Source organism: Doryrhamphus excisus, linkage group LG23 (assembly GCF_037039965.1).
Source record: "Doryrhamphus excisus strain RoL-2023G ecotype Guam linkage group LG23, RoL_Dexc_Guam_v1.1, whole genome shotgun sequence".
NCBI classification, from domain to species: Eukaryota; Metazoa; Chordata; class Actinopteri; order Syngnathiformes; family Syngnathidae; genus Doryrhamphus; species Doryrhamphus excisus.
The window spans coordinates 4,722,942-4,745,662 of NC_136379.1; the positions used below are offsets into that span (position 1 = coordinate 4,722,942).

Below are 22,721 nucleotides of genomic sequence, written 5' to 3' on the forward strand. Positions count from 1 at the left end.
ACTTAAGCAACTTTTTGTTTCATTGTGTGTATATATATATATATATATATATATACACACAATAAAACAAATGATACATTTTCTGATTGGCTGGTAGACATCACATGGTTCAACATCAAGCATGTAGTATAATGAGCCTCCTATAAACCATTAAAAAAACAAAACAAATATTATGATCTACTCACAAGTTCCCTCCAAGAGATGTCAGTGTACTACAATAACAATTTCTTGTGTATATATATATAAATATATGTACTGTATATACATTGTCACACACACACACACACTACGAAATGATATATTTTCTGATTGGCTGGTAGACATCACATGGTTCAACATCAAACATGTAGTATAATGAGCCTCCCATAAACCATCAGAAAACAAAACAAATATTATGATCTACTCACAAGTTCTCTCCAAGAGATGTGAATACTGCAATAACAATCACCTGAAAGCCAATCCATCCAAAACATAGCTAAGCAGCTTTCATGTCAAAAACACAGATGCAAGGAAAGAAATGAGGGTCATGTGGGTCAAACACTCTAAGCCACTCCCACCTTGTTTACCGCCAAGTGACACTTGACTCATCAACTGTTCCTATAACTGCTTCCGCCCTGTTCTTTCTTGAACTGGTCCACCCAACACTCAGTGACACCTGCTGGGATCATCACAGGATGATAAAGTCAACTCCTGTCCCATTGGCTCTTTTGAGGTGTCAGTATTGTGACGTTGTATTCAGTACACATGTAGGTCTTTTTACACTGTGTATAGTGTATATTAGCCAATATAGCAGTGTTACATGAAGAAAAGCATCACATCCTGAGCCGTGATTAAACAGGTTTCACTTCCCTGTGGGAAGTTGAAAGTGCTGCTTGTGCAAAAACTGACATGAAAGGAAACAGAGTGTGGGGGGGTTGGTTGAAGATCGATCCAAATATTGATACTAGGAGTGGTATCAGTATTGCATCCATATCATTTATTTATTTATTCATTTTTCTACCGCTTTTCCTCACGAGGGTCGCGGGGGTGCTGGAGCCTATCCCAGCCGTCTTCGGGCGAGAGGCGGAGTACACCCTGGACTGGTGGCCAGCCAATCACAGGGCACATATAGACAAACAACCATTCACACTCACATTCATACCTATGGACAATTTGGAGTCGCTAATTAACCTAGCATGTTTTTGGAATGTGGGAGGAAACCGGAGTACCCAGAGAAAACATGCAAACTCCACACAGAGATGGCCAAGGGTGGAATTGAACCCTGGTCTCTTAGCTGTGAGGTCTGCGCGCTAACCACTCGCCCGCCGTGCAACCCGCATCCATACCGGTGATCACATTAATATCTTTCATTTGTCTTTATTTATTATATATAGATTATTGATAATTAAGTAAAAGTGTAAACAAATTTTTACCCCCTTCCTGATTATTTCTTTTTTTTTTCTTATTTTTTCTTTTTTTTTGGAGTGGTTAGCGCACAGGCCTCACAGCTTGGAGACCCAAGTTCAATTCCACCCTCAAGTTTGCATGTTCTCCCTGTGCATGTGTGGGTTTTCTCCGGGTACTCCGGTTTCCTCCCACATTCCAAAAACATGCTAGGTTAATTGGCGACTCCAAATTGTCCATAGGTATGAATGTGAGTGTGAATGGTTGTTTGTCTATATGTGCCCTGTGATTGGCTGGCCACCAGTCCAGGGTGTACCCCGCCTCTCACATGAAGATAGCTGGGATAGGCTCCAGCACCCCCGTAAGTGACCCTTGTGAGGATAAGTGGTAGAAAATGAATGAATGAATGAATGTCACACTTAAATGTTTATCAAACTAATTTAAATATTACTTAGTGACAACACAACTCAACACAAAATGCAGTTTTTAGATGAAACCTGTTATTACCTGTTAATATTATTATTATGGGGAGACTGTATGAATGTATGGATGTTGTATTTTAATGCATCGTTTACTCTGTTTTTACTCAACTCTATTTTTATTTCTTTTTTCTGTACTCTAAAGCATCTTTGAGCACTCTGAAAAGCGCTATACAAATAAAATGTATTATTATTATTATCATTAATCTTCAGCCATTCTGAGGTGGACTTGCTGGTGTGTTACGGATCATTGTCCTGCTTCAGAACCCATGTTGGTTTCAGCTTGAAGTCACAAACGTATAGCTGGACATTCTCCTTCTTGATGTTTTGGCGGACAGCAGAATTGATGGTTCCATTTATCACAGCAAGTCTTCCAGGCCCTGAAGCAACAAAACAGGATAGTAGCAAATTTTGTTTTGCTTTTGTTTTCTTATTTTTTTACTTTATTCTTGTCAAACTATTAAATGTAATAAAATTTTGTGGATATTTTGACATTTTCTTATGATATCGCCATATAATATGTGATATATATTGTACTTTATTGCATTGTTATAAATTGTTTGTTGATGAAAACATGTTTCTTATTTGCCTGCAATCTTTATTCTGTGTTTTATTTTGATGACCAACCAATTAAAAGGCAAAAATCACAAAATAATACAATTATCTTGTAAGTACAAAGTAGAAACGGTATCAGTGTATATCAGAACAATGGAAAAATATGAGGTATACAAAACATAAATACACAGTATATACTGTACATATATTTAGTATATAAATATTATATGTGTATGAAACATAAATCGTCGCAACAGGCAATGAGGCCTTCAGATTACTTTAGACAAGAACAGAAAAATATCAATCCCAACGCGGTAGTATCGGCCCGATACTGATACTGAGATCGACAGTATCGACACCTGGCTCGACCCGCCCAACCCGTGTACATTGACATTAACCGCATAACAAGTGATGTTTTGTCCATTATTCAGCCATCAAATTGTGTTTTTTCTGGCTTCTTCGCTGACTTTTAAATCACCCCACAAGCTGACAGCACACGGCGGAATCCGTTACGGTGTGTTTTCCCCTCACAGAAAGTGTCTTTATCACCTTTTTATTGCCGTTAAAAGTTGACAATGTGTTAGTGTAGTTAGCCGAGCTAGCTTAGGAAGCTAACATGTCATCCGCGGAATGTGACGAAGCGAAGCCCCTCATCGACGCCGCCTCGCCGGGGGAGAGACCTCCAAACACCGCTCTCAGGAAACTGCTGCATTTCAAAGTTTACAAGAGGAGGTGGTTCGTCCTGCTGCTGCTTTGTCTGCTGAACTGCTCCAACGCTACGGTGACATTTCTTATCATCAGTTTAGCATCAGATATTCCTTGTAGTCAACAGTAATTACCACCATTTTCTATTTGTGTCGCTCAAATATGACTTTCTACTCTTATGATAAATATTTCACATTACTGGACACATTAATTTTGGTATTGACTCCACTATGTGATTAACGCTGCGATTATTTCATTACTTACCCCGGCACAATCCAATAATAACCATTAGTTTTCTATGCCGCTTATCCTCACGAGGGTCTGCCAGCCAATCGTAGGGCTCCAATAATAACCATTAGTAGAATGTGTTAATTGTGTATTGTACCTAATCAAGTGACCAATGTTAACTCTTTGTGCCCCAATTTACAGTGTTATGAGTGCAGAAGTGCTTATTTTTTTCATACAACTAATCTTTCTTCCTCGTTTGTGGTCACATGATCTCATATCAGCATCAGCAAGTGTGTTTTAACTTCCGTTCACTTTCTGTAGCGCGTATCGTCATTCACGGTGTGGTTCAACTTGAGTTATGAAAGAGAAACATCAACTTTTTTTATCTAAATGTAGTGACAATGAGCTGCACGGTGGTCGAGTGGTTGGCGCGCTGACCTCACAGCTCGGCCATCTCTGTGTGGAGTTTGCATGTTCTCCAGTTTCCTCCCACATTCCAAAAACATGCTAGGTTAATTGGCGACTCCAAATTGTCCATAGGTATGAATGTGAGTGTGAATGGATGTTTGTCTATATGTGCCCTGTGATTGGCTGGCCACCAGTCCAGGGTGTACCCCGCCTCTCGCCCGAAGACAGCTGGGATAGGCTCCAGCACCCCCCCTTGTGAGGATAAGCCGTAGAAAACGAATTATTTAATGATCTGAAAAATATACATATGTGGCTGCACGGCGGAAAGTGGTTAGTGCGTAGGTCCCGCAGCTAGGAGACCCTAGTTCAATTCCACCCTCGGCCATATATGAATTATTAATAATTAAGTAAAAGTAATACATGAACAAATAATCATCTAATATACAGTGGTGTAAACAAACTTTACCCCCTTTCTGATTGTTTATTATTTTTTGCACGTTTGTCACACTGAAGGGCTGCATGGCGCGCCAGCCTCACAGCTAGGAGACCCGAGTTCAATTCCACCCTTGAGTTTGCATGTTCTCCCCGTGCATATGTGGGTTTTCTCCGGGTACTCCGGTTTCCTCCCACATTCCAAAAACATGCTAGGTTAATTAGCGACTCCATAGGTATGAATGAGTGTGAATGGTTGTTTGTCTACATGTGCCCTGTGATTGGCTGGAGACCAGCCCGAGACCCTCGTGAGGAAAAGCTGTAGAAAATGAATGAATGAATGAATGTAGTGACAATATAATTGAATGTCATCATATTCCATGATTTTTTCCAGCTATGGCTGACGTTTGCACCAGTAGCAGACCAGTCAGCCCAGTACTTGAATGCCACCTTGAATCAGATCAACTGGTTGTCGGTGGTGTACATGGTGGTGGCCATTCCACTCAGCTTCGGGACCACGTGGATGCTGGACACCATCGGGCTACGGGTCACGGTGAGACATCAGATCTACAAAGTTACTGATAGCTGATAGCGTCAGTTGCTGATATTTAAATATTCCTTCCTCTTAGATCATCCTGGGTTCCTGGTTAAACATGTTCGGGGCGGTGATTCGCATCTTTGGGAGCCCACCAGGTGAAAACTTTAAAATCTACTATTCAGTAGTGATGTTGGGTCAGACGCTGGCTGCGGTGGCGCAACCCCTCATCATCTTCACGCCCACCAAGATGGCGGCACTGTGGTTCCCAGATGGCCAGCGAGCCACAGCCAACATGATGGCCTCTATGGGTGAGTGAGGCGCCGCCCGCTTATCCGTGGTGGCGATCGTCTTGATGACGTCAAGCCTGTTTGCCTCTCCGCAGCCAACCCTCTGGGCCTCCTCGTTGCCAACATTGTGTCGCCGAAGGTCGCTCGCACGGCACAGCAAATCCCGACTTTGGTTAGTCCAAGCAACAACACAACTTATCTCGTTTGACAACTGCACTGTTGTAATTATAGTTAGGCCGTTTGTTTACCTGGAGGCGAGTGCTGGAGCCTATCCCAGCTGTCTTCGGGCAAGAGGCGAGGTACACCTTAGACTGGTCGCTAGCTAGCTAATTTGGAGTCGCTATTAACCTAGCATGTTTTTGGAATGTGGGAGGAAACCGGAGTACCCGGAGAAAACCCACACATGCACGGGGAGAACATGCAAACTCGAGGGTGGAATTGAACTCGAGTCTCCTAGCTGTGAGGCTGGCGTGCTAACCACTCTCGCGCCGTGCAGCCCTTAAGTGTGACAATGTGCAAAAAATAATAAATAATCAGGAAGGGGGTAAAGTTTGTTTACACCACTGTATATTAGATGATTATATGTTAATGTATTACTTTTACTTAATTATTAATAATTCATATTTATTTGTTTTTCCTTTTAATTGTGGTAATTGTTTTTTTTTATTCTGTAAAGCACTTTGTGTCGCATGTTTTTGCAGGAAAAATGCTATACAAATAAATAAAGTTGATTTGATATATGGCCGAGGGTGGAATTGAACGAGGGTCTCCTAGCTGTGGTGCTTGCGCACAAACCACTCGTCCACCATACAGCCCCATATGTATATTTTTAAAATCACTAATTCATTCGTTTTCTACCGCTTATCCTCACAAGAGGGTTGCTGGAGCCTATCCCAGCTATCTTCGGGCGAGAGGCGGGGTACACCCTGGACTGGTGGCCAGCCAATCACAGGGCACATATAGACAAACAACCATTCACACTCTCATTCATACCTACGGACAATTTGGAGTCGCTAATTAACCTAGCATGTTTTTGGAATGTTGGAGGAAACCGGAGAACATGCAAACTCCACACAGAGATGGCCGAGGGTGGAATTGAACTAAGGTATCCTAGCTGTGCGGCCTGCGCACTAACCACTCGTCCAATGTGCAGAGGCATTTCTTTTCAATTTTAATAATGATTTGGAGTGTGAGTGAGTAATTCCCGAAGAAAATGTAGCGTGATGTAACGTGACGTAAGCAACAGAACCTATGTTGTATTAGCAGTAGGGCAAGTGTAACACACTTAAGCGCATAATAATGATTTGACGTGCAGGAGACAGTGGCAAGGATTTTGCACAACACAGCAGCAACAAGAACCAATGTTGTAATAGCGATACGGCGCAAACTGCTCAGTCAGCATTAATACCACTGATGGGTTCAACATAAACAACAGCACCAGACAGCTCAGCAGCAACACTTAAAGCGCATGCAGAGGTACATAAATCTGACCTTGATTCTTGGGTCTTTTGTAGGAAATGCTATCCTTCCTGACCTTCCTGTTATCCTCCAGATGCTGGTGTACTCGCTCCCGGCCTGCGTCATCTGTTTCCTAGCAACAGTGGGAATGCGGAGCAGTGCCCCGCCCACACCGCCATCGGCCGGCGCAGAACATTCCACCTCGGAACCCTTCGTACGTGGCATCAAACTGGTAGGTAAACACTGTCGGTTGTAATTTTAAACGTATATGTGGTTGACATCTTTGCGTCGTCCTGCGCAGCTGCTGAGGAACCGAGCGTACCTGCTACTGCTGCTGTGCTTCGGCTCGGGCACGGCCGTGTTCACCTGTTTCTCCACGCTATTGGACCAGATCCTGTGTGTGCAGGGCTACACTAACGTGAGGCCGCTTTTTGGTGTGGCTAATCGTACCGTATCATTGGTATTATGCAATAATGAACGTTGTCTCACCTCTTAGGATTTTGCAGGCCTGTGTGCCGCCATCTTCATCGTGTCCGGCATCGTGGGCGCCGGCCTGCTGGGGCTTTATGTCGACAAAACCAAGAAGTTCATGGAAGCCATCAAGGTCAACACGAGCCTCTCCACCCTGGTGGCCTGCATCTTTGCTGTGGTGAGAAGATCTCCGAGCATTTCTTTGTCCATTGTCAACACATCTCACCGCAAGTCATCTTCAGGTGTGTCTGATGCAAGATCAGAAGGCCGCAGTGGCAACCATTTGCGCTCTCTTCGGCTTCTTCGGTTTCTCCACCTACCCGCCCTTCATGGAGATGTCTGTGGAGGTTTCTTACCCTGTGGGAGAAGCAACTTCATCCGGACTGATCTTCATATCAGGGTGCTCCAGCACACACCGAGTCCTTCGTTCATTTGGCAGCTGGACACTGAAGAGCTTTTTGTTGCAGGCAAATTCAGTCGCTCGTCTGCATGATCCTGCTTCAGTCATTGGCCACGCCCATCGCGGAGTCTCCTCGCTCAACCTGCAGCGTTGCTCCTCAGAGCTGGAAGGGTAAAAAGTCAAATTAGTATCATCAACATTTTGGGAGGGCAAATATGCTTCTAAATTTGTGCATCAAATGTTGAACTATGGGTGGCACGGCGGATGAGTGTTTAGCACACAGACCTCACAGCTAGGAGACCAGGGTTCAATTCCACCCTCGGCCATCTCTGTGTGGAGTTTGCATGTTCTCCCTGTGCATGTGTGGGTTTTCTCCGGGTACTCCGGTTTCCTCCCACATTCCAAAAACATGCTAGGTTATTAGCGACTCCAAATTGTCCATAGGTATGAATGTGAGTGTGAATGGTTGTTTGTCTATATGTGCTCTGTGATTGGCTGGCCACCAGTCCAGGGTGTGTCCCGCCTTTCGCCCGAAGACAGCTGTGATAGGCTCCAGCACCCCTCGCGACCCTCGTGAGGAAAAGCGGTAGAAAATGAATGAATGTTGAACTATACACAAGCAGTCTCAACCAGGGGGAGGTTTAAAAAAAAAGGAATTAACAGCGCCTCTGCTGGTTGCAGCTAAGTACTGCACTGATAATCTTGCCCATTCCTGGTTTTATGTGACAATTACAACACTGCTGCACTTCTTTTTAGATTTGTGCAAGTTTCCTGGAACAGATGGTTTCTATTTACATTATTTCCTATGTTTTCACATTCAGAGCATGCATATAGCAGGACAACAAAAGCTAGTATAGATTGTCTACTTCCCACCTTAATACGTCTCTCCCCTCCCGTGTGGTCCATCAGTTCCCATGATGGTGCTGTCAGGACTGAGCGTCCTCTCCACCTGCATCTTTGTCATCTTCTTCCACACGCGCTACAAACGCTTAGAGGCCGAAGAAGCCGCCATCTACGGGACCAGCCAAGGCAACGGAAAGGCTACCCCCGCCGCCGAGGACGCACAACCCAGCTGAGATTTACATTGTAACAAGAAAATATTTTTGACATGTCAATATGCCAAAGAGGAAGTAACCACTTGTGGTTTTAAAAATGTTTTGATTTCCAGAGGAAACGATGATGCTAAAAGTAGTACAGTCACTTTTAATTAAGCCCACTTGAAACTTTTAGACTCATTTTATAGACTGACACACTTGGATGGTGCTCCAGGTACCAAATATGCCAAATGTACTTTGCACTTAGTCTTAATTCCATGTCTGCCGCTGTAAAAGCTGATCTTAATTGAAACTTCAAGGTGTTGGTGTGTTCATTGTTCAATATAATGTTCTCTTCGTCCAAGCAACCACACAGATTAAAGGACTTTGTTTTAATTCCTCTCCAATTCCACATAAAACAAATAAAAAAAATGTGTTCTCTGAAAACACAGACCATGTTAAAAAAAAACCCATGATGAAACAACAAAGAATAAAATAAAACAGTAAATTAATGAGCCGACTGCTGATGGATTTCCTCTGCCTAGCTGGCACACGTCCAATGTAATGTAGGAGATTCTTGATGCAAGAGCCAAGGTGCTATGGGAGATTTTTTTTTTGTTCCTTTTAGAGCTGAAGGGCGCAAAACTGCTGGTAGACAGCCAGGATGTGGTGGTCCAGTTCGGCTGTGAACAGCAGGTTCTCCAGTGTTCCCATGTACTGTTGGATGGTCACATGGTGCTGGCAGGGAACAATAACAGCGTGAGGGGGGGAATACTTCATTGTGCATCCGTACACACACACACACACACACATATATATATACATACATACTTTAATAAAAGTTAACTTTAATAATAACTAATATTTTGTCCATGACTGCGTGTGTGTGTGTGTGTTACCATGAGGAAGATCTGCTGCAGTCTTTCCACACAGTTTTTGTACCACGGCGTGCTGATGTTGACGCTACCCGTCTCGCATCGGACGAGATGCTCCGTTAACAGCATGATGAAACGCTGCCGGCCAAAAAAAAAAGTGGTTAAATGGTGGACGTTTTTGTTGTAGGTAGGAAAAAGTGACAATAACCATAAAGAAGCACTGAGTCTTGTGAAGAGACCCAAACATACGTACTACCTCAGTATCAACATTACGGGTACCCCATAGTTTATTTTATTAATTATTTTTTATTATATTTTTTATGAGATCCTCTTCACTGTTAAGGTTAGGAACCAGACAGTTACAAACATAAAAATATTGTGGCACATTCATAACTATGGACAATTTGGAGTCGCAGCCTACATATTGCATGTTGAAAAATTGAGTTGAGTTGCACATTGTAGCATTTAACACGTAGCATCAAGCATTTATGGTACTTTAAATGTCACTTGCCTGACTCCTTAACAAAAATGTGCGCCAATCTTCACAGTTTTACCAAAAAAACATTTATGCTCTGAGCAGAAAAGGCTTGTTTTAGGCACCTGAAAGATGACGAGGAAAAGGTTCTTCTGTTCGCTCTGAGCCGACTCCACCTTTTCCTGTAGCCTCTCAATCTGCTCCTCCAGCTGACCCTCCTCGTCTTCGCTGTTCTTCTCCATGTCCTCGTCATCGCCGCTGTCCCTCTGCAGCCAGCAGGCGTCGTTAGACCAGCAGCTCTAAGTGTTGTACTGAACTAGGAGAAGATGACGTACCCTCTTATGTTGCTGTTTCTCCAGCTTGTCCTTGGCCTCCTCCAGCTCCTTCTGGATCTTCTGAACATGCTTGTTCATCTTCCGGATGGTGGAGTGCAGGATTTCCCAAATGTAAAGTCTGGATACAAAACAAACAAAGTATGGTTCTGCTTGTTGAAGAGGGACACAAAGCTTTGCCGCGACATACCTGGTGAACTCGTGAGCCATGTCCTGAGAGAAGAGCCAGTTGGCCACGGCGGCGCAGTCCACAATCTGCGTACGAATCATTTTGTCCACCAAGACGGCAATCATCTACCAAAAAAAAAAAAAAAGGACAACTCGTTAGCATGAAGGTTAGCCGTCAGCTACTGCGAGTTGAATGCAAACGAACGTACCTGCGGATGGTTCCTCCACACCTCATAGACCACCTTGAGGATGTGCAGCTTGCCCTCATCGCTGTCTGTCAGGTTCTTCAGGATCTCGTGGAACCTGCAGAATAATAATAAATAATAATAATACATTTTATTTGTATAGCGCTTTTCAAAATACTCAAAGACACTTTACAGAAAATTTATTTGAATAAAAACAAGTAAACAAAGTAAAATATACGTTAAAATACAACATTCATTTGTTTATACACAGTTAAAACATAAGTAAAAGTGGGGCGGGGCACAGCAGTCAGGTATAAAAAGTTAGACGGCCAGCATGTTTGGAATAACCCAAGAGACCAGGTGACACTACACCTGCCACTTCATTAGGTACACAACAAATACGGGAGATTGCCTGCAGCTATTTTTTTCTTCATAGATTTCACGTCAAAGCAGTGTTTCGCATACATGTTCACCCTTGCTCATAAACACATTATAATGGGACTATTTGTGAATGGAGGTTGTCGGTACAACTTCCTATAGCAGGTGGCGGCAAACATTGTAAAGCCATATTTGGTCTGCCAGACTCTGTAAGAAGAAAGAGTGTTGCCAACTTAACCACTTTGACTTGTATGTATCAAAATGGACCCCGTACCTTTTCATATTTCTGTATGAGTATTACGTGTTGGACATCCCTGAAGTCTGATAAAATATGATACCGCTTAGGTCTGATTGACAGAGTGTTCATTTTCCACTCAGATCAGCTACAATGTTGATGTATCGGATTCTTTTTTTTAACATCAAGTGTAACAGTTTTGGGTGTAGAAGGGGAATATTAAGTAGTCAATATGATTTTTATAAGCGGTGAACTTACTTGCCAAGGGCGCTGAATGAGTGGCTAAAGGACTTGGCTGCCAGGTGAAGAAGCGTCTGCAAGAAGACCTCCACCTTCAAAGGGTTGAAGCTCTCCCCTTCGTCTGAGAGGAGAGAAGCACATGATAAAGTTCTGATCTAGCAACGCTGCTGCCGAAAACAACAAAATAATCATATTATCAAAATAAGTTTTGAATAATTCACACTTCAGGTTGATGTGGCAATAAAGATCATGACACAATTAATTCAGATTTCTGCTCATTGATTCAATAGCATCCATCATACACAGTGCATGTTCTACTACTGGTCAGCAACCATTAAATACACAATAAACAGAGACGATTATATAAAAAAAAAAACCTGGCAAAATCAAGGTAACACAACTTAACTTAAGCCAATAGCAGAGCTAGTCATTTAGTCACGCAATAATACATTCTTTCATTGCCTTGTCGCTTTTTCAAGCCTCTTATATTCCTGCGTCTTTTAGGTGACGCATGCGTGTGACATAAGCGATTCCTCATTCAATTTTCTTTTGTAAAATGAGGTCATCTAATTATTGGAATGATCGCTGCGGCCCTGAAAACAACCCACCGTCATCGTCGTCCTGGTTCGGGTTGGGCATGTCTTTGAGGATGGTCAGGATCTCGTCGTTGGACGCTCGGTTCTTGATGGCGTTGCCGACAGTGATGGAGATGGCGTAACCCGGCAACGAAGCTGCGGGGCCGAAAGTTGATGTCACGTCACATTTGTTGTTGTTTTTAATCTTTATACAAGGAAATGGCTTACAAGCGCTTTCTTCTGCGTATCTATAAATGAAGATAGGCTCGGCTGGGATGAGCGCTGCAAAGGTGGGCGGGACAATGTCCACTATCCTCTGGTGGTAGGACAACCTGCAAAGCGGGACAGAAGACACAGTCATTACGGGAGTAATGGCGGTTGGTCGGCTGGTCATTCAAGTTATGATTTTGTGGATTGTTTCCAGTCTTATATGGAGTCATTCTGATTATTACTCCAATGGAAGGTGGCTGCTATCATTAATTACTTGCTAGATGAACCATTGCATCACTTCAACTACACATCGTCATTACCAACAGTCGCTGGTGAGCATGCATGGGTTTGAATTTTGTATTCTTTGGAGTCTTTGTATGGCGCTCCAATTAGGAATTATGTTGGTTATTATGACAAACCAGCGAGGAGCAATCGCATTACAGTCGTTATGTGACTTGCCTGGCCTGCTGCAATCAGTGTGCCCACACTAGCCGAGTGACTCTCACCCACTGTGGTGGTTGGTGTGTCATAAGAGATCATCAGTGGTTCAGCGAGAAATAATCCAATTTCACTTGACTGGTCCAAAAATAATGATTTACTACAAATACTACTTAGAGATGTTGATTTAACCACCTAAAAAAAACTCCTAAAACTAAACAAATGCATACCTCATACACTTTTCCAGAACCTCTTTGACAAATTTGGGTTTTGGCTTCTCCAAATCCACCGTCAAACAGTCAGCCCTTTACGTAAAAACACACACAGATTAATGGAGACTGCCAACCGTTTAGCTCATTTGGAAGGCGCTCACCAGTCGTCCCAGCTCCACCGGAACTGGAAGTTGCTCAGGTGGTGGGAGAACCAGTTGATGAGTCTGGAAAGGCAAATAGATGACAGTCAGATAGGAGGAAGTTGCGCGGTGAGAGCGGAGGAGGGAGCAGAGGAGGGAGCAGAGACCCGTACCTGTCTATGCAGGTCGTGTTCATGGTGTCCAGGCGCATGTAGAGCATCTCGGTGGCTTGGGCCAGCTGGGGTCGGCGTTAAAGCGTAATTCAACAACCTCCTCAGCAGATTGTTAATAACAATTGTCATATAACAAAAAGCAGGACTTTGGAGCATTGCTCTTGCTTTGAACCATAGTCTATTTCTTGTCATGTTTTTCTTTTTTTAATGTAGCGGCCCTTTTTTGCTGCTTCTTCACCAGGTCATGGTTGTAAATGAAAACTACTACTTTAAGGATACAACTTGTGGTAGCGAGCCGGGCTGCAGTTTGCACAATTCGATCAGCAGCGATGTGTACATGACCTCAATGTGAGGCGCCGAGGGCAACTGGAAAAGTTCTCCAAAAATTACCTGAGGGGGGAAAAAAATGGAGGGGATGCATTTAATAAAATTATATTAGATTTTCTCTAGCACATGAAAGAAAGGACCCCACCTCCACAATGTGATAGTTGAGCGGGATCTTGTTTTTACCGGGGTAGCTGAGCAACTGGGCGGCACTGCAAAGTAAACATTGGTTCAGTTGCATGTTTGCACGTGATAAAAATTCACCAAACAAAACCAGCACAACAACATTGAAGGCGGTTACCAGGTTCTCCGCTCTCTCCAGTGAGTCTTCATGATGCAGTGCAAGTTTTCTTCAATGACAAACCTCTCGACAGAGTGGCTGCCGGGCATGACCGGACCCTGAAGGCAGCACACACTTAGTATCATACTAGCAGTAGTTTATAGGGGTCACAAGGCAACCCGTGTGACGAACCTCGGGGGCGTCTGTGTAGTCAAACATTCGGAAGATGACGCGGGGCATGGGGTACTGTGCGTCGGGCATGTGGCCCGGCGGGGTGAAGGGAGGCAGGTTGTGCTGGAGGGCTTCGCACAGCACGCTGTCGAAGGCGATGTACGGACGCAGGATGTGGCGCTCCTGCCAACGGTCCTTTTTCAGCTTCTGGATCTGGGCCCAAAGGCAGTCCAGGTACTGTGGGGGGACATCAAAAGATGACGCAGGCAATAACAAAACTGTCATCGACGTTAATTTAAGTTCTCACCTCCTCCTGAGGGTGGGGCTTCTCTGCAGTCCACACCTGCAGCATGGGGAGGTGAGTCTTTACTCGCCTCCTAATAAAATACAATGACAAAAGACACATTAGCCTGTTTTGCAATTAGTGCCAAGTGCTGAACAACAGCACCTTCTAGTGCCATAAAAGCTTATTACACAAGACTGAAGATCTGACTTATGATAAAATTCATTTTAAACAGGCTTAGCGTATATTTTGAAAATATTTTGTACATTGTTTGTGATTTCTATGTGCTTCCAGACACACGAATTGCCCCTGCTGGGGAATAAGAAAGTATCTATCTACAAGCAAGACCAACTTAAGCGGGTTCCACTGGCCTTGTACTTACTCTTGGCCTATATTAAGCAATACCAAGCATAAAATGACTAAGTGAACTAAAATACAAATAAAGGCAAAAGAAAGTCTAAATGTGAATGTAGTGTTCTACATTGGCCACTAGATGTCAGCAACTGTTCAGCGAGCACCAGACGTTACAGGCATTTATTGCAGGTTTAATTGATGAGCTAATGTTGCTATAACATAATAGCAACATTAGCTACTGTTGTACACAATGCACAGCAAGCAAAAATTCAAGCTAAAAATAAACTGAGACAATAGCCGCCGCATGAAGTACTAGAAACTTCTACATTACGGTCGCATTTTCTGAGTAAAATATGAGACATTGCTGGTAAATTTTTCATCTACTCGCACAAGTGTGCTGTATTGAGTTGAGTTGGCGACAATTGTCCCTTACTGTCTTGATAGTAACGAATAGTCCGCTGCGGCGACCCCATAATCAGGGAAAAAGCAGAAAGAAACTAACAAAAAGTCGGTGAAATGTGGCGTTGGCTTGTCACGGTCTACGAGCTCATCGATGCCAGCTTGTGTGGTCGCTCACGTTCGCAGTTCGACGACTCTACCATATTTGTTTACCCATTTTGCCCGTCTCCATTGTCTCTCTGGCTTGTTGCAATTGTGTGACTTTGGTGCTGTGCACATATATTTACACTGTATATTTTGTATTTTCGTTTTTAACAGATGTGTCTGCACCTACTTCACCAAAACAAATTCCTAGTATGTGTTTGATCATACCTGGCAATAAACCATTTCTGATTCTGATTCTTAACGGGTTAATGTTGAATCCCACTTTGCGGAAATCCACTTAACACATTTGGTTCTGGAACCAATTAATCGCAATAAATGAGAGACAAGGGTTTGAAATTAAATTCTTACTTGAGGTAGCCTTCAATCTGACTGAGGAGTCGGTCCATTTCGACATCCTTCTTCTCATAAAGCTCCTTGCCAACCCAGGGCAGGCAGGACAGCACCACATATACAAACCAATCCGACCGAACCTTTGCACACACACAAAAACACATAACACAAGTATTATAAAACCTTAAAAGACCTTGCACATCATATAAATCACTTGAAGGAAGTTCTACCTGTGGTACATCTTCCTCCTGTGTCACGCTAACAAAGTTCTCAAACATAGCCACCATGGAGGGAGCAGCAATCACGTGGCAGTTGACCAAATCGGACAGAAAACGCACCTTCAAGAAGAAATAAGACGAGAGTTGCTATGGCGAAACAGCGTCAGCATGTCGAGAAACGGCCGGTCACGCATAACGAAGTTTCCTTACCAAGTAGACCGCTTCATTGTACAAGTTGTTCTTCAGCGTCTCTTTCAGCTGCCTGATCATGGCCTCCACAAACTCTCCGCCAAAGTTGTAGTTCCTGGCATTGAGAAGGCCGACCAGCGTTGTGTAGACGGTGAGCTTCTCTGGGAGGAGGCGGGCCCTGTGTACACAAGTGTGTGATGACTACAAGCGTATGTCAGGCTGGGCAAAAAGGGATGTATAAACTTACACGGCACACAAGATGCGCAGGATTTTGTTCTTGTAGTTGGGAAGGTCCGCCTCTAACACACCTGCAAGGCCCTCCAGGTTGCTCTCCAAGGATGACTTGCTCTGAAGACGCAAACATGGCATCATAGTTATCGTTTTATTGTTGCTTCTCTCTCAACAATTCCTCAGTTAAATGCGACTTATTTCACCTTTTCTCCCACATTACATATCAGTGACTCCAGACTGTCTTCAATCTTAGTCGGCTCGGATGTGCGCCTCCTCTTGTGATCCTGGCCTCCTGTTGCAGGCGAAAAATAGTCACCAATTAGTTTAACAACAACTATAGAGAGACAGCATTCTTATCCGTTCGTTTTAAACATACTGATCTTCTACTTTAGAACCAATGGAAGTAGACAGTCAGATGATACTTAGGGAATAGTACGTATATAGTTGTATTAAAGTGCTGTACATAGAATGCAAATAGAGTAATTGATAACTGAGCACTTGAAGTGTACAACAGTACACTGCTTGTGTATTCACGCAAATAGAAGTAAATAACACTCTGACCATATAACAACAAGCAATAAATGACTTAATCCTTGCGGTGATTAAAAACAACAAAACCTGCTAACAGAATTGCCCCCATTTCTACCAACACTAGGCTAAAAATAATGCTAGCTAATGAACGGTGGCGCTAATTGAACAGTATTGCAAATATACGACCAAAGTACTGCACATGAATACGATAGAACACTATCAAATATATGAGTATTTTTTTAAAGCATCACTTTCTGCCATTAAAGATTTCTTAGCAGCAGTGCAGCTACAATTAGCATACCAACAACAACAACCCACAACTAGCTAGCTAGTTGCCTCAACGTGGAACGTGAGTGCGTAATGTCTAACTTACCGTCATAAGAGTCGCTGTGTCGTCTCCGAGACATATTTTAATATATCTCACTGTGAGAAGGAATGGCAGAAAAAACAGAAGAGATGAGCGCGAAACAAAACAACAGGGCGCCTTCTTTCAGCGTATATTCCGTCTGGCGGCGGGAGGTTAAACGAAGAGCTGAGCTAGCGGGCCCATTCAAGTGAGACACATCCGGGGAAGCCTTGCGCTGAACGGAAAGTGCAACCGCTTTTTCTGTCCGGTCTGATGAACCGAAGCTTGCTTGTTTTTCTGCCGGTCTGCGAAAACAACCAGTATCAATTATTTAGACATTCAAGGCATATTTTTTTTGTTCAAATAAGATACCAGGAAGATGAGTTAGCATTATCCTCGCTGCTAAAAAAAAAACCCAAAAACATGGCGGCAGAGTTTTTAGACTGGGAAGTGGACGAGTGTTCGCCCAGTGGATTTAAACATGAGAAGCAGCTCTCTGCCCCACTCAGACGGTTCTACAACCTAAACAAGAGGAAGGTGGGTGATTTTTAAAATAAAAATACAAAATAAGTGTGTAGTTGTGTTTGAAACATGTGTACAAAACAGTGCATGATATCTGAACATGGTTTGGACTGTCACCTGGTAACGTATGTCAGGGTGTTCAAAGTGTGGCCCGGGGGCCAATGAAGTTATGTGTAGTCGTGTATGATCGTGTAATTTGTACAGTGGAACACGACACAAAAATTAGTGTTTGTGTGTGGACATGTAAAACTGAGCTTTTTGGTTTGAGTCATCAGAAATGTGCAACACTGTCATGTTTTACAATTTAAAGTTATTGACTTCCGGGTGTCATTTTGTGCAGTGTTATGTAACACACATGTATGACATGTTAATAATGTGTCTTAGGGTCGAGGGGGGTTGCCTAGCATGTACCTAGCATGCTTAGCAAGAACTTTATAAATAACATTTAAAGTTACTTGGTAGAACTCAGTACCTTGTTAGTAAGGTTTTAAAAAGTCAATTTTAGACCTTTAATATTAGAAATACTATCTAATATACCTGATGTCTGGTGGCATACATTGTGCTCATCTACGACATTGCATTTCTTATTGTTTGCTGTCCTGGAAGCGCTTCATAGATGTTTCTTCCTCCTCAGTCGTTTGCTGCCTTTGTGGCATCCAAGAGGGAAGGCGGCCAGGAAGACGGAAGCCCGTCTTGGTGCTGCTGTGACCACATCTTCAAAGAGGACGCTGCCATTCACAAGCATGTCGCCAGGGCGCACGGGAGCGAGATCCAGAAGCTGGCACTGTCCGAGTACAGTTGCATGCTGAGCCAGGCAGAAGAGGAACCTAAACATCAGCCAACGAATGAACGTGTGGACGTGTCAGCGTGGATCCCAGACATGAGTCACATCCCTCAGGAGCACCTTGAAAAGTACCTTCTTAATTAACACTTCTTTCACATTTCTTATCAGCTTAACGCTCTTTTTTCAATAGATTATAAATTAACCCAAGTAAAACTAAAATCATGTTGTTTGGTAACAGCACCAGCAAATACAAATAGATGGTGTAGACCAGGGGTCTCAAACTCAATTTACCTGGGGGCCACTGGAGCTAGGGTCTGGGCAAGGCTGGGCCGCATCAGGTTTTCCAAAAAAACGCATTTATTAAAAACAGAAAAATATACAAACTTTTTCAGTGCTTTGGTTCCGATTTTCTACAATAAAAGCTCTGATAAAACATTCCACTGTTCTCAAATATCTTACTTTTTATTTTTCTGTACAAAATAAGATGAAAAATAAATAAACAAATCAAGAATAAAGAAAACCAATCAATCAGTAATAAATAAATATAATAATAATAATAATAATAAAACTGCAAATAATAAAAACTTAAGAAACCACATATAGTTGGTGGGTAGACAAATTATTTTTTTCAGATTAAAATGAACAAAGCATTATTAGAGCCCTGTAGACATGACAAAACACGACTATAGTCACATTTATACTCTTTTTATTTACAACATATTGCGCAACTGCAGGGTCTTGAGACACATGCTAACTCGCAAACTAGAGAGCTAGCAACCTAAATGGTAGCCTTCAAGTTATTTCCTTTAAACTTAAATAGCCAAAAACTTACCACTTCCACACGGATAGGGAGGATAACTATTAACAGTTATTTAACCTTTAACATGAACATTAATCAAACGTAATCATTTTTTCTGGGTACATGATACCATACAGCATCCATATCAAACTTGCGCGGGCCGCACTAACATTAAACTTTGATATCAAGGCGGGGGCCTCAAACTAGTGTCCTGCGGGCCACATTTGGCCCGTGGGCCGCATGTTTGAGACCCCTGGTGTAGACATTGAAAGGGTGAAGGAAAATACATTTCTGGGGATCACAATAGATGAAAATATGAGCTGGAAACCTCATATTACAAATATACAACATAAGGTGGCCAGAAATATTTCAATATTGAAAAAAAGCAAAATTTGTTCTCAATCAGAAATCACTCCACACTCTTTATTGCTCTCTGGTTCTACCATATCTTACTTATTGTGTGGAAATATGGGCTAATAACTATAAAAGCAATCTTCACTCGATAAATGTACTGCAAAAAAGGTCAGTAAGGATAATTCATAATGCCGCCTACAGAGAACATACTAACTCCTTATTTTTAAAATCACAAATACTTCAACTTGCTGATATAGTTCATCTTCAAACAGCTAAAATAATGCATAAGGCTAAAAATAACCAATTAGCTAAAAATGTCATCCAATACTTCTCTACAAGAGAGGAGAAATATGATCTCAGGGAAGAAGTACATTTGAAACATTTCTATGCTAGGACTACGTTATGCTAGCCATAGCATTTCAGTATGTGGAATCAAACTATGGAATGGATTGAGTAAGACCCTCAAACAATGCACAACGATGAGCCAATTCAAGAAACAATACAAGCAGTTGATGTTTGCTAAATACAAGGATGAAGAGTCTTGAACCAGTCATGATGTGCTATACATATCACTATATTGACACTTACTATGGTACCCATTATGGCATTGGATGATCATATCACCTTGTATAATAAGAAAAAAACTATATTAGGAAAGCAGGAAGTGAACAAATGTAACAGTTACTGATTGTAAAAGTACCAGATAGAGGGGTAGGATTTAATAAGCTTTGCTTCTTCCTACTCCTTTTGGACATGTGGAACTGTGAACTGATTATGTGATGCATTCAATTGTAATCTGATGCATGTTCAAATGAAATAAAACCATTACCATTTTTCTGTTTCTCCCCAGAGGCCCCGGCAAAGTTCTGTTGTATTATCGCTACTGCCAAGTGAAGGAGCCACACGTCATCTGTGCTTGGCAGAGAACTTTATGTGAGCTCCTGCACCTGACCGGCAAGGTGAGCAATCGGCCAAAGTCAGTTCCCATGTACACCAACTGTTGTGTGTCCAATAAACACATCATGACAGGTGAGGGTGGCCACAGAGGGCATCAACGGGACGGTGGGTGGGACTCATGTCGCCACGGACCTTTACGTGCAAGCCATGTGTTTGCATCCTCTTTTCAGCATGGACAAAGAGGATTTTAAGGTAAGTGTTGCATTTTGCAGTGCACACATACTCACAATACTAACTGCAAGTACTTAAATTAACTATGCTAATGCTATAAGTTCCTCCATATGCACATTTTATCGACATCCACTTTGGTTTATGTGTCCCATCAAAGTCGTAAAATAACCTCTTCATTACACTATTTCATTGATCAGACAAGCGATGGCGGTCCAGAATGTTTCACAGGTCTAAAGGTCGGGGTCTTCAAGGAAATCGTACCAATGGGATTGGATCCTGACATCGTCTCTTACCAACTAGCAGGTATTGTTTCAGTCAACAACACCACTGTAATTTTAGAGTATTTAAAAATGTTCCTTGTGTCTTGTTTGGTCTGCCAGGAGTTCATTTGGAGCCTGCGGAGTTCCACAAAGAAGTGGAGGCACTTTTGGCTGAAGGGGATTCGTGCAATGACACCGTCCTGCTGGACTGCCGCAACTTTTACGAGAGTAAAATTGTATGATATCGTTTTTTAATGCTATTAAGTTCGATGACCGATGCTAAGTCTTGAATGGAACACTTTGTCGGTCGCCATCAGGGGCAGTTTACCCGGTGTCTGGCCCCTGATATCCGCAAATTCAGCTACTTCCCAGACTACGTGGACCAGAACCTGGAGCTTTTCCGAGACAAGAAGGTGCTCATGTACTGCACAGGAGGTATCCGCTGTGAGCGAGGCTCCGCTTACCTTCGCTCAAAAGTGAGTTTTTCATTCCAGATGCCACAGTTTATTAATTCTGAACTAATTCAATACCAAAGACGTATGGATAAGTCTTTAAAAAAAAAGACTGGGAGGAAAAAGCTGTAAGAAACAAACAAAACTTACCACTTCCACACGGATAGGGAGGATAACTATTAACAGTTATTTAACCTTTAACATGAACATTAATCAAACGTAATAATTTTTTCTGGGTACATGATACCATACAGCATCCATATCAAACTTGCGCGTGCCGCGCTAACATTAAACTTTCATATCAAGGCGGGGGCCTCAAACTAGTGTCCGCGGGCCGCGTGTTTGAGACCCCTGCTCCATATTAATGACAGATTCATACCTTAATCAATGTTTTCGTTCCTTTCTATGGCTTTAAAGCTGATATATCCCTAATTGACTTTGTATTAGGTGTAGTTTCACAAATGTTCAAGCCCCTTGTTCTGACTCCTTTCCTCCTGACACCCCTGTAGGAAGTCTGCAAAGAGGTTTACCAACTGAAAGGTGGAATACATAAATACTTGGAGGAATTCCCAGATGGCTTCTATCGTGGGAAGCTTTTTGTTTTTGACGAGCGCTACACCATCTCCTCCAACCATGACGTCATCTCCAGTACGTAGACAAGACCCTTCAAAATATTGGATCTTGCTGAGATGTCATACTAAGTTCTATGTCCTTCAGGCTGCCGGTACTGTGGATGCCCCTGGGACCAGTACGAGCTGTGCACCACCCAGTTCTGCTGCCAGCTGGTTCTCTCCTGTCCCGCTTGCAGGTCAGACACGCACACCGCCTGCTGCCCTACCTGCGGTAGCAAAGGACAGGACAGTGCGCCGCGCAAAGAGGAGTGCGAGTGCACCGATGGACGTCCCAGAATCCCTCAGGATGTGAAGTGACCAGCTGGACATAAACACACGGTGATCCTAATCAGCCACTTCATTAGGTACACCATCTATTGACATCCAATAGAAGAGCTGTAAGAAACACTCCTCAGCATGAAACAGAGTCTTTGAACGCCACTTAAAACCACATCTATATTTTATATAGCTCTTCTATTGTCTCTCAGAAAGGTGTACTAGTATTCCTAATGAATTGGATGACCAATAATATTTTAATTAACATTTGTACATAGCAGCCCTTCAAATAAAAAAGAGCTTTTATTTGTATACATGTGTTCCTTCTGGGCAATTTTTAATCAATGAAGTACTGCTAGCTCTAATATTTTCCGGTGAACCATTAGGCATAGTTTGGAAGCATTTGAACCCAAAACGCAGAGAAATATGCAAGCTTAATATTTCACCATATGGGGTGAAATGTATTGTATATTTGGTGGTGGAATTAAACTAAATACACAGAGCAGTTTCAGCAGACTAATAAGAGTGAGTTCTGCATATTTTTTGCAGTGTGCAGTAGCTCCTGAAGGCCACCAGGTGGCAGCATTTTCCCATGTCGTGAAACGAGATTGTAAAGACTTAACATTTAGTTTTAGAATCTATTACGTTTATTTTTTTATTTGAAAACTATACAAAACATAAGGTGTTATGTTTGTACATT

General features: G+C 42.6%; 3 protein-coding genes across 3 annotated transcripts; 2 read left to right on the top strand and 1 right to left on the bottom strand.

Annotated features, from left to right (window-relative positions):
- The first annotated feature begins 2,784 nt into the window (after positions 1-2,784).
- Positions 2,785-9,183, top strand: slc49a3 (solute carrier family 49 member 3). Its single transcript, XM_058064324.2, has 10 exons — positions 2,785-3,198; positions 4,585-4,743; positions 4,820-5,036; positions 5,111-5,187; positions 6,568-6,705; positions 6,775-6,891; positions 6,970-7,122; positions 7,187-7,344; positions 7,412-7,515; positions 8,254-9,183. Exons 1-10 carry the CDS (start codon positions 3,034-3,036, stop codon positions 8,418-8,420), a joined length of 1,455 nt encoding a protein of 484 aa, XP_057920307.2. The 5' UTR covers positions 2,785-3,033; the 3' UTR covers positions 8,421-9,183.
- On the bottom strand, positions 8,756-17,088 carry ncbp1 (nuclear cap binding protein subunit 1). The gene is made up of 23 exons (XM_058064320.2): positions 16,863-17,088; positions 16,162-16,250; positions 15,975-16,075; positions 15,749-15,905; positions 15,551-15,658; positions 15,339-15,460; positions 14,097-14,166; positions 13,811-14,026; positions 13,640-13,737; positions 13,487-13,550; positions 13,294-13,404; positions 13,015-13,079; positions 12,863-12,925; positions 12,720-12,794; positions 12,070-12,173; positions 11,875-11,997; positions 11,285-11,387; positions 10,438-10,531; positions 10,251-10,354; positions 10,064-10,181; positions 9,854-9,994; positions 9,278-9,391; positions 8,756-9,116 (listed from the first exon to the last, which is right to left on the bottom strand). Exons 1-23 carry the CDS (start codon positions 16,894-16,896, stop codon positions 9,003-9,005), a joined length of 2,388 nt encoding a protein of 795 aa, XP_057920303.2. The 5' UTR covers positions 16,897-17,088; the 3' UTR covers positions 8,756-9,002.
- tstd2 (thiosulfate sulfurtransferase like domain containing 2) lies at positions 17,086-22,648 on the top strand. Its single transcript, XM_078788553.1, has 9 exons — positions 17,086-17,372; positions 17,992-18,269; positions 20,145-20,253; positions 20,324-20,443; positions 20,620-20,725; positions 20,803-20,918; positions 21,000-21,158; positions 21,644-21,782; positions 21,852-22,648. The coding sequence occupies exons 1-9, from the start codon at positions 17,109-17,111 to the stop codon at positions 22,061-22,063; spliced, it is 1,503 nt and encodes a 500-aa protein (XP_078644679.1). The 5' UTR covers positions 17,086-17,108; the 3' UTR covers positions 22,064-22,648.
- The last annotated feature ends 73 nt before the right edge of the window (positions 22,649-22,721 follow it).

Excerpts from the sequence above, each read along its gene's own strand:
- slc49a3 (XM_058064324.2), top strand. The coding sequence starts at position 3,034 with ATGTCATCCGCGGAATGTGACGAAGCGAAGCCCCTCATCGACGCCGCC. Across the intron at positions 4,744-4,819 it reads CCATCGGGCTACGGGTCACG|ATCATCCTGGGTTCCTGGTT; the intron begins GTGAGACATCAG and ends CCTTCCTCTTAG. Across the intron at positions 6,892-6,969 it reads GTGTGCAGGGCTACACTAAC|GATTTTGCAGGCCTGTGTGC; the intron begins GTGAGGCCGCTT and ends CTCACCTCTTAG.
- ncbp1 (XM_058064320.2), bottom strand. The coding sequence starts at position 16,896 with ATGTCTCGGAGACGACACAGCGACTCTTATGACG. Across the intron at positions 12,174-12,719 it reads GTTCTGGAAAAGTGTATGAG|GTTGTCCTACCACCAGAGGA; the intron begins GTATGCATTTGT and ends CCCGCTTTGCAG. Across the intron at positions 10,182-10,250 it reads ATGGCTCACGAGTTCACCAG|ACTTTACATTTGGGAAATCC; the intron begins GTATGTCGCGGC and ends TTTTGTATCCAG.
- tstd2 (XM_078788553.1), top strand. The coding sequence starts at position 17,109 with ATGAACCGAAGCTTGCTTGTTTTTCTGCCGGTCTGCGAAAACAACCAG. Across the intron at positions 17,373-17,991 it reads ACAACCTAAACAAGAGGAAG|TCGTTTGCTGCCTTTGTGGC; the intron begins GTGGGTGATTTT and ends CTTCCTCCTCAG. Across the intron at positions 20,726-20,802 it reads CGTCTCTTACCAACTAGCAG|GAGTTCATTTGGAGCCTGCG; the intron begins GTATTGTTTCAG and ends TTGGTCTGCCAG.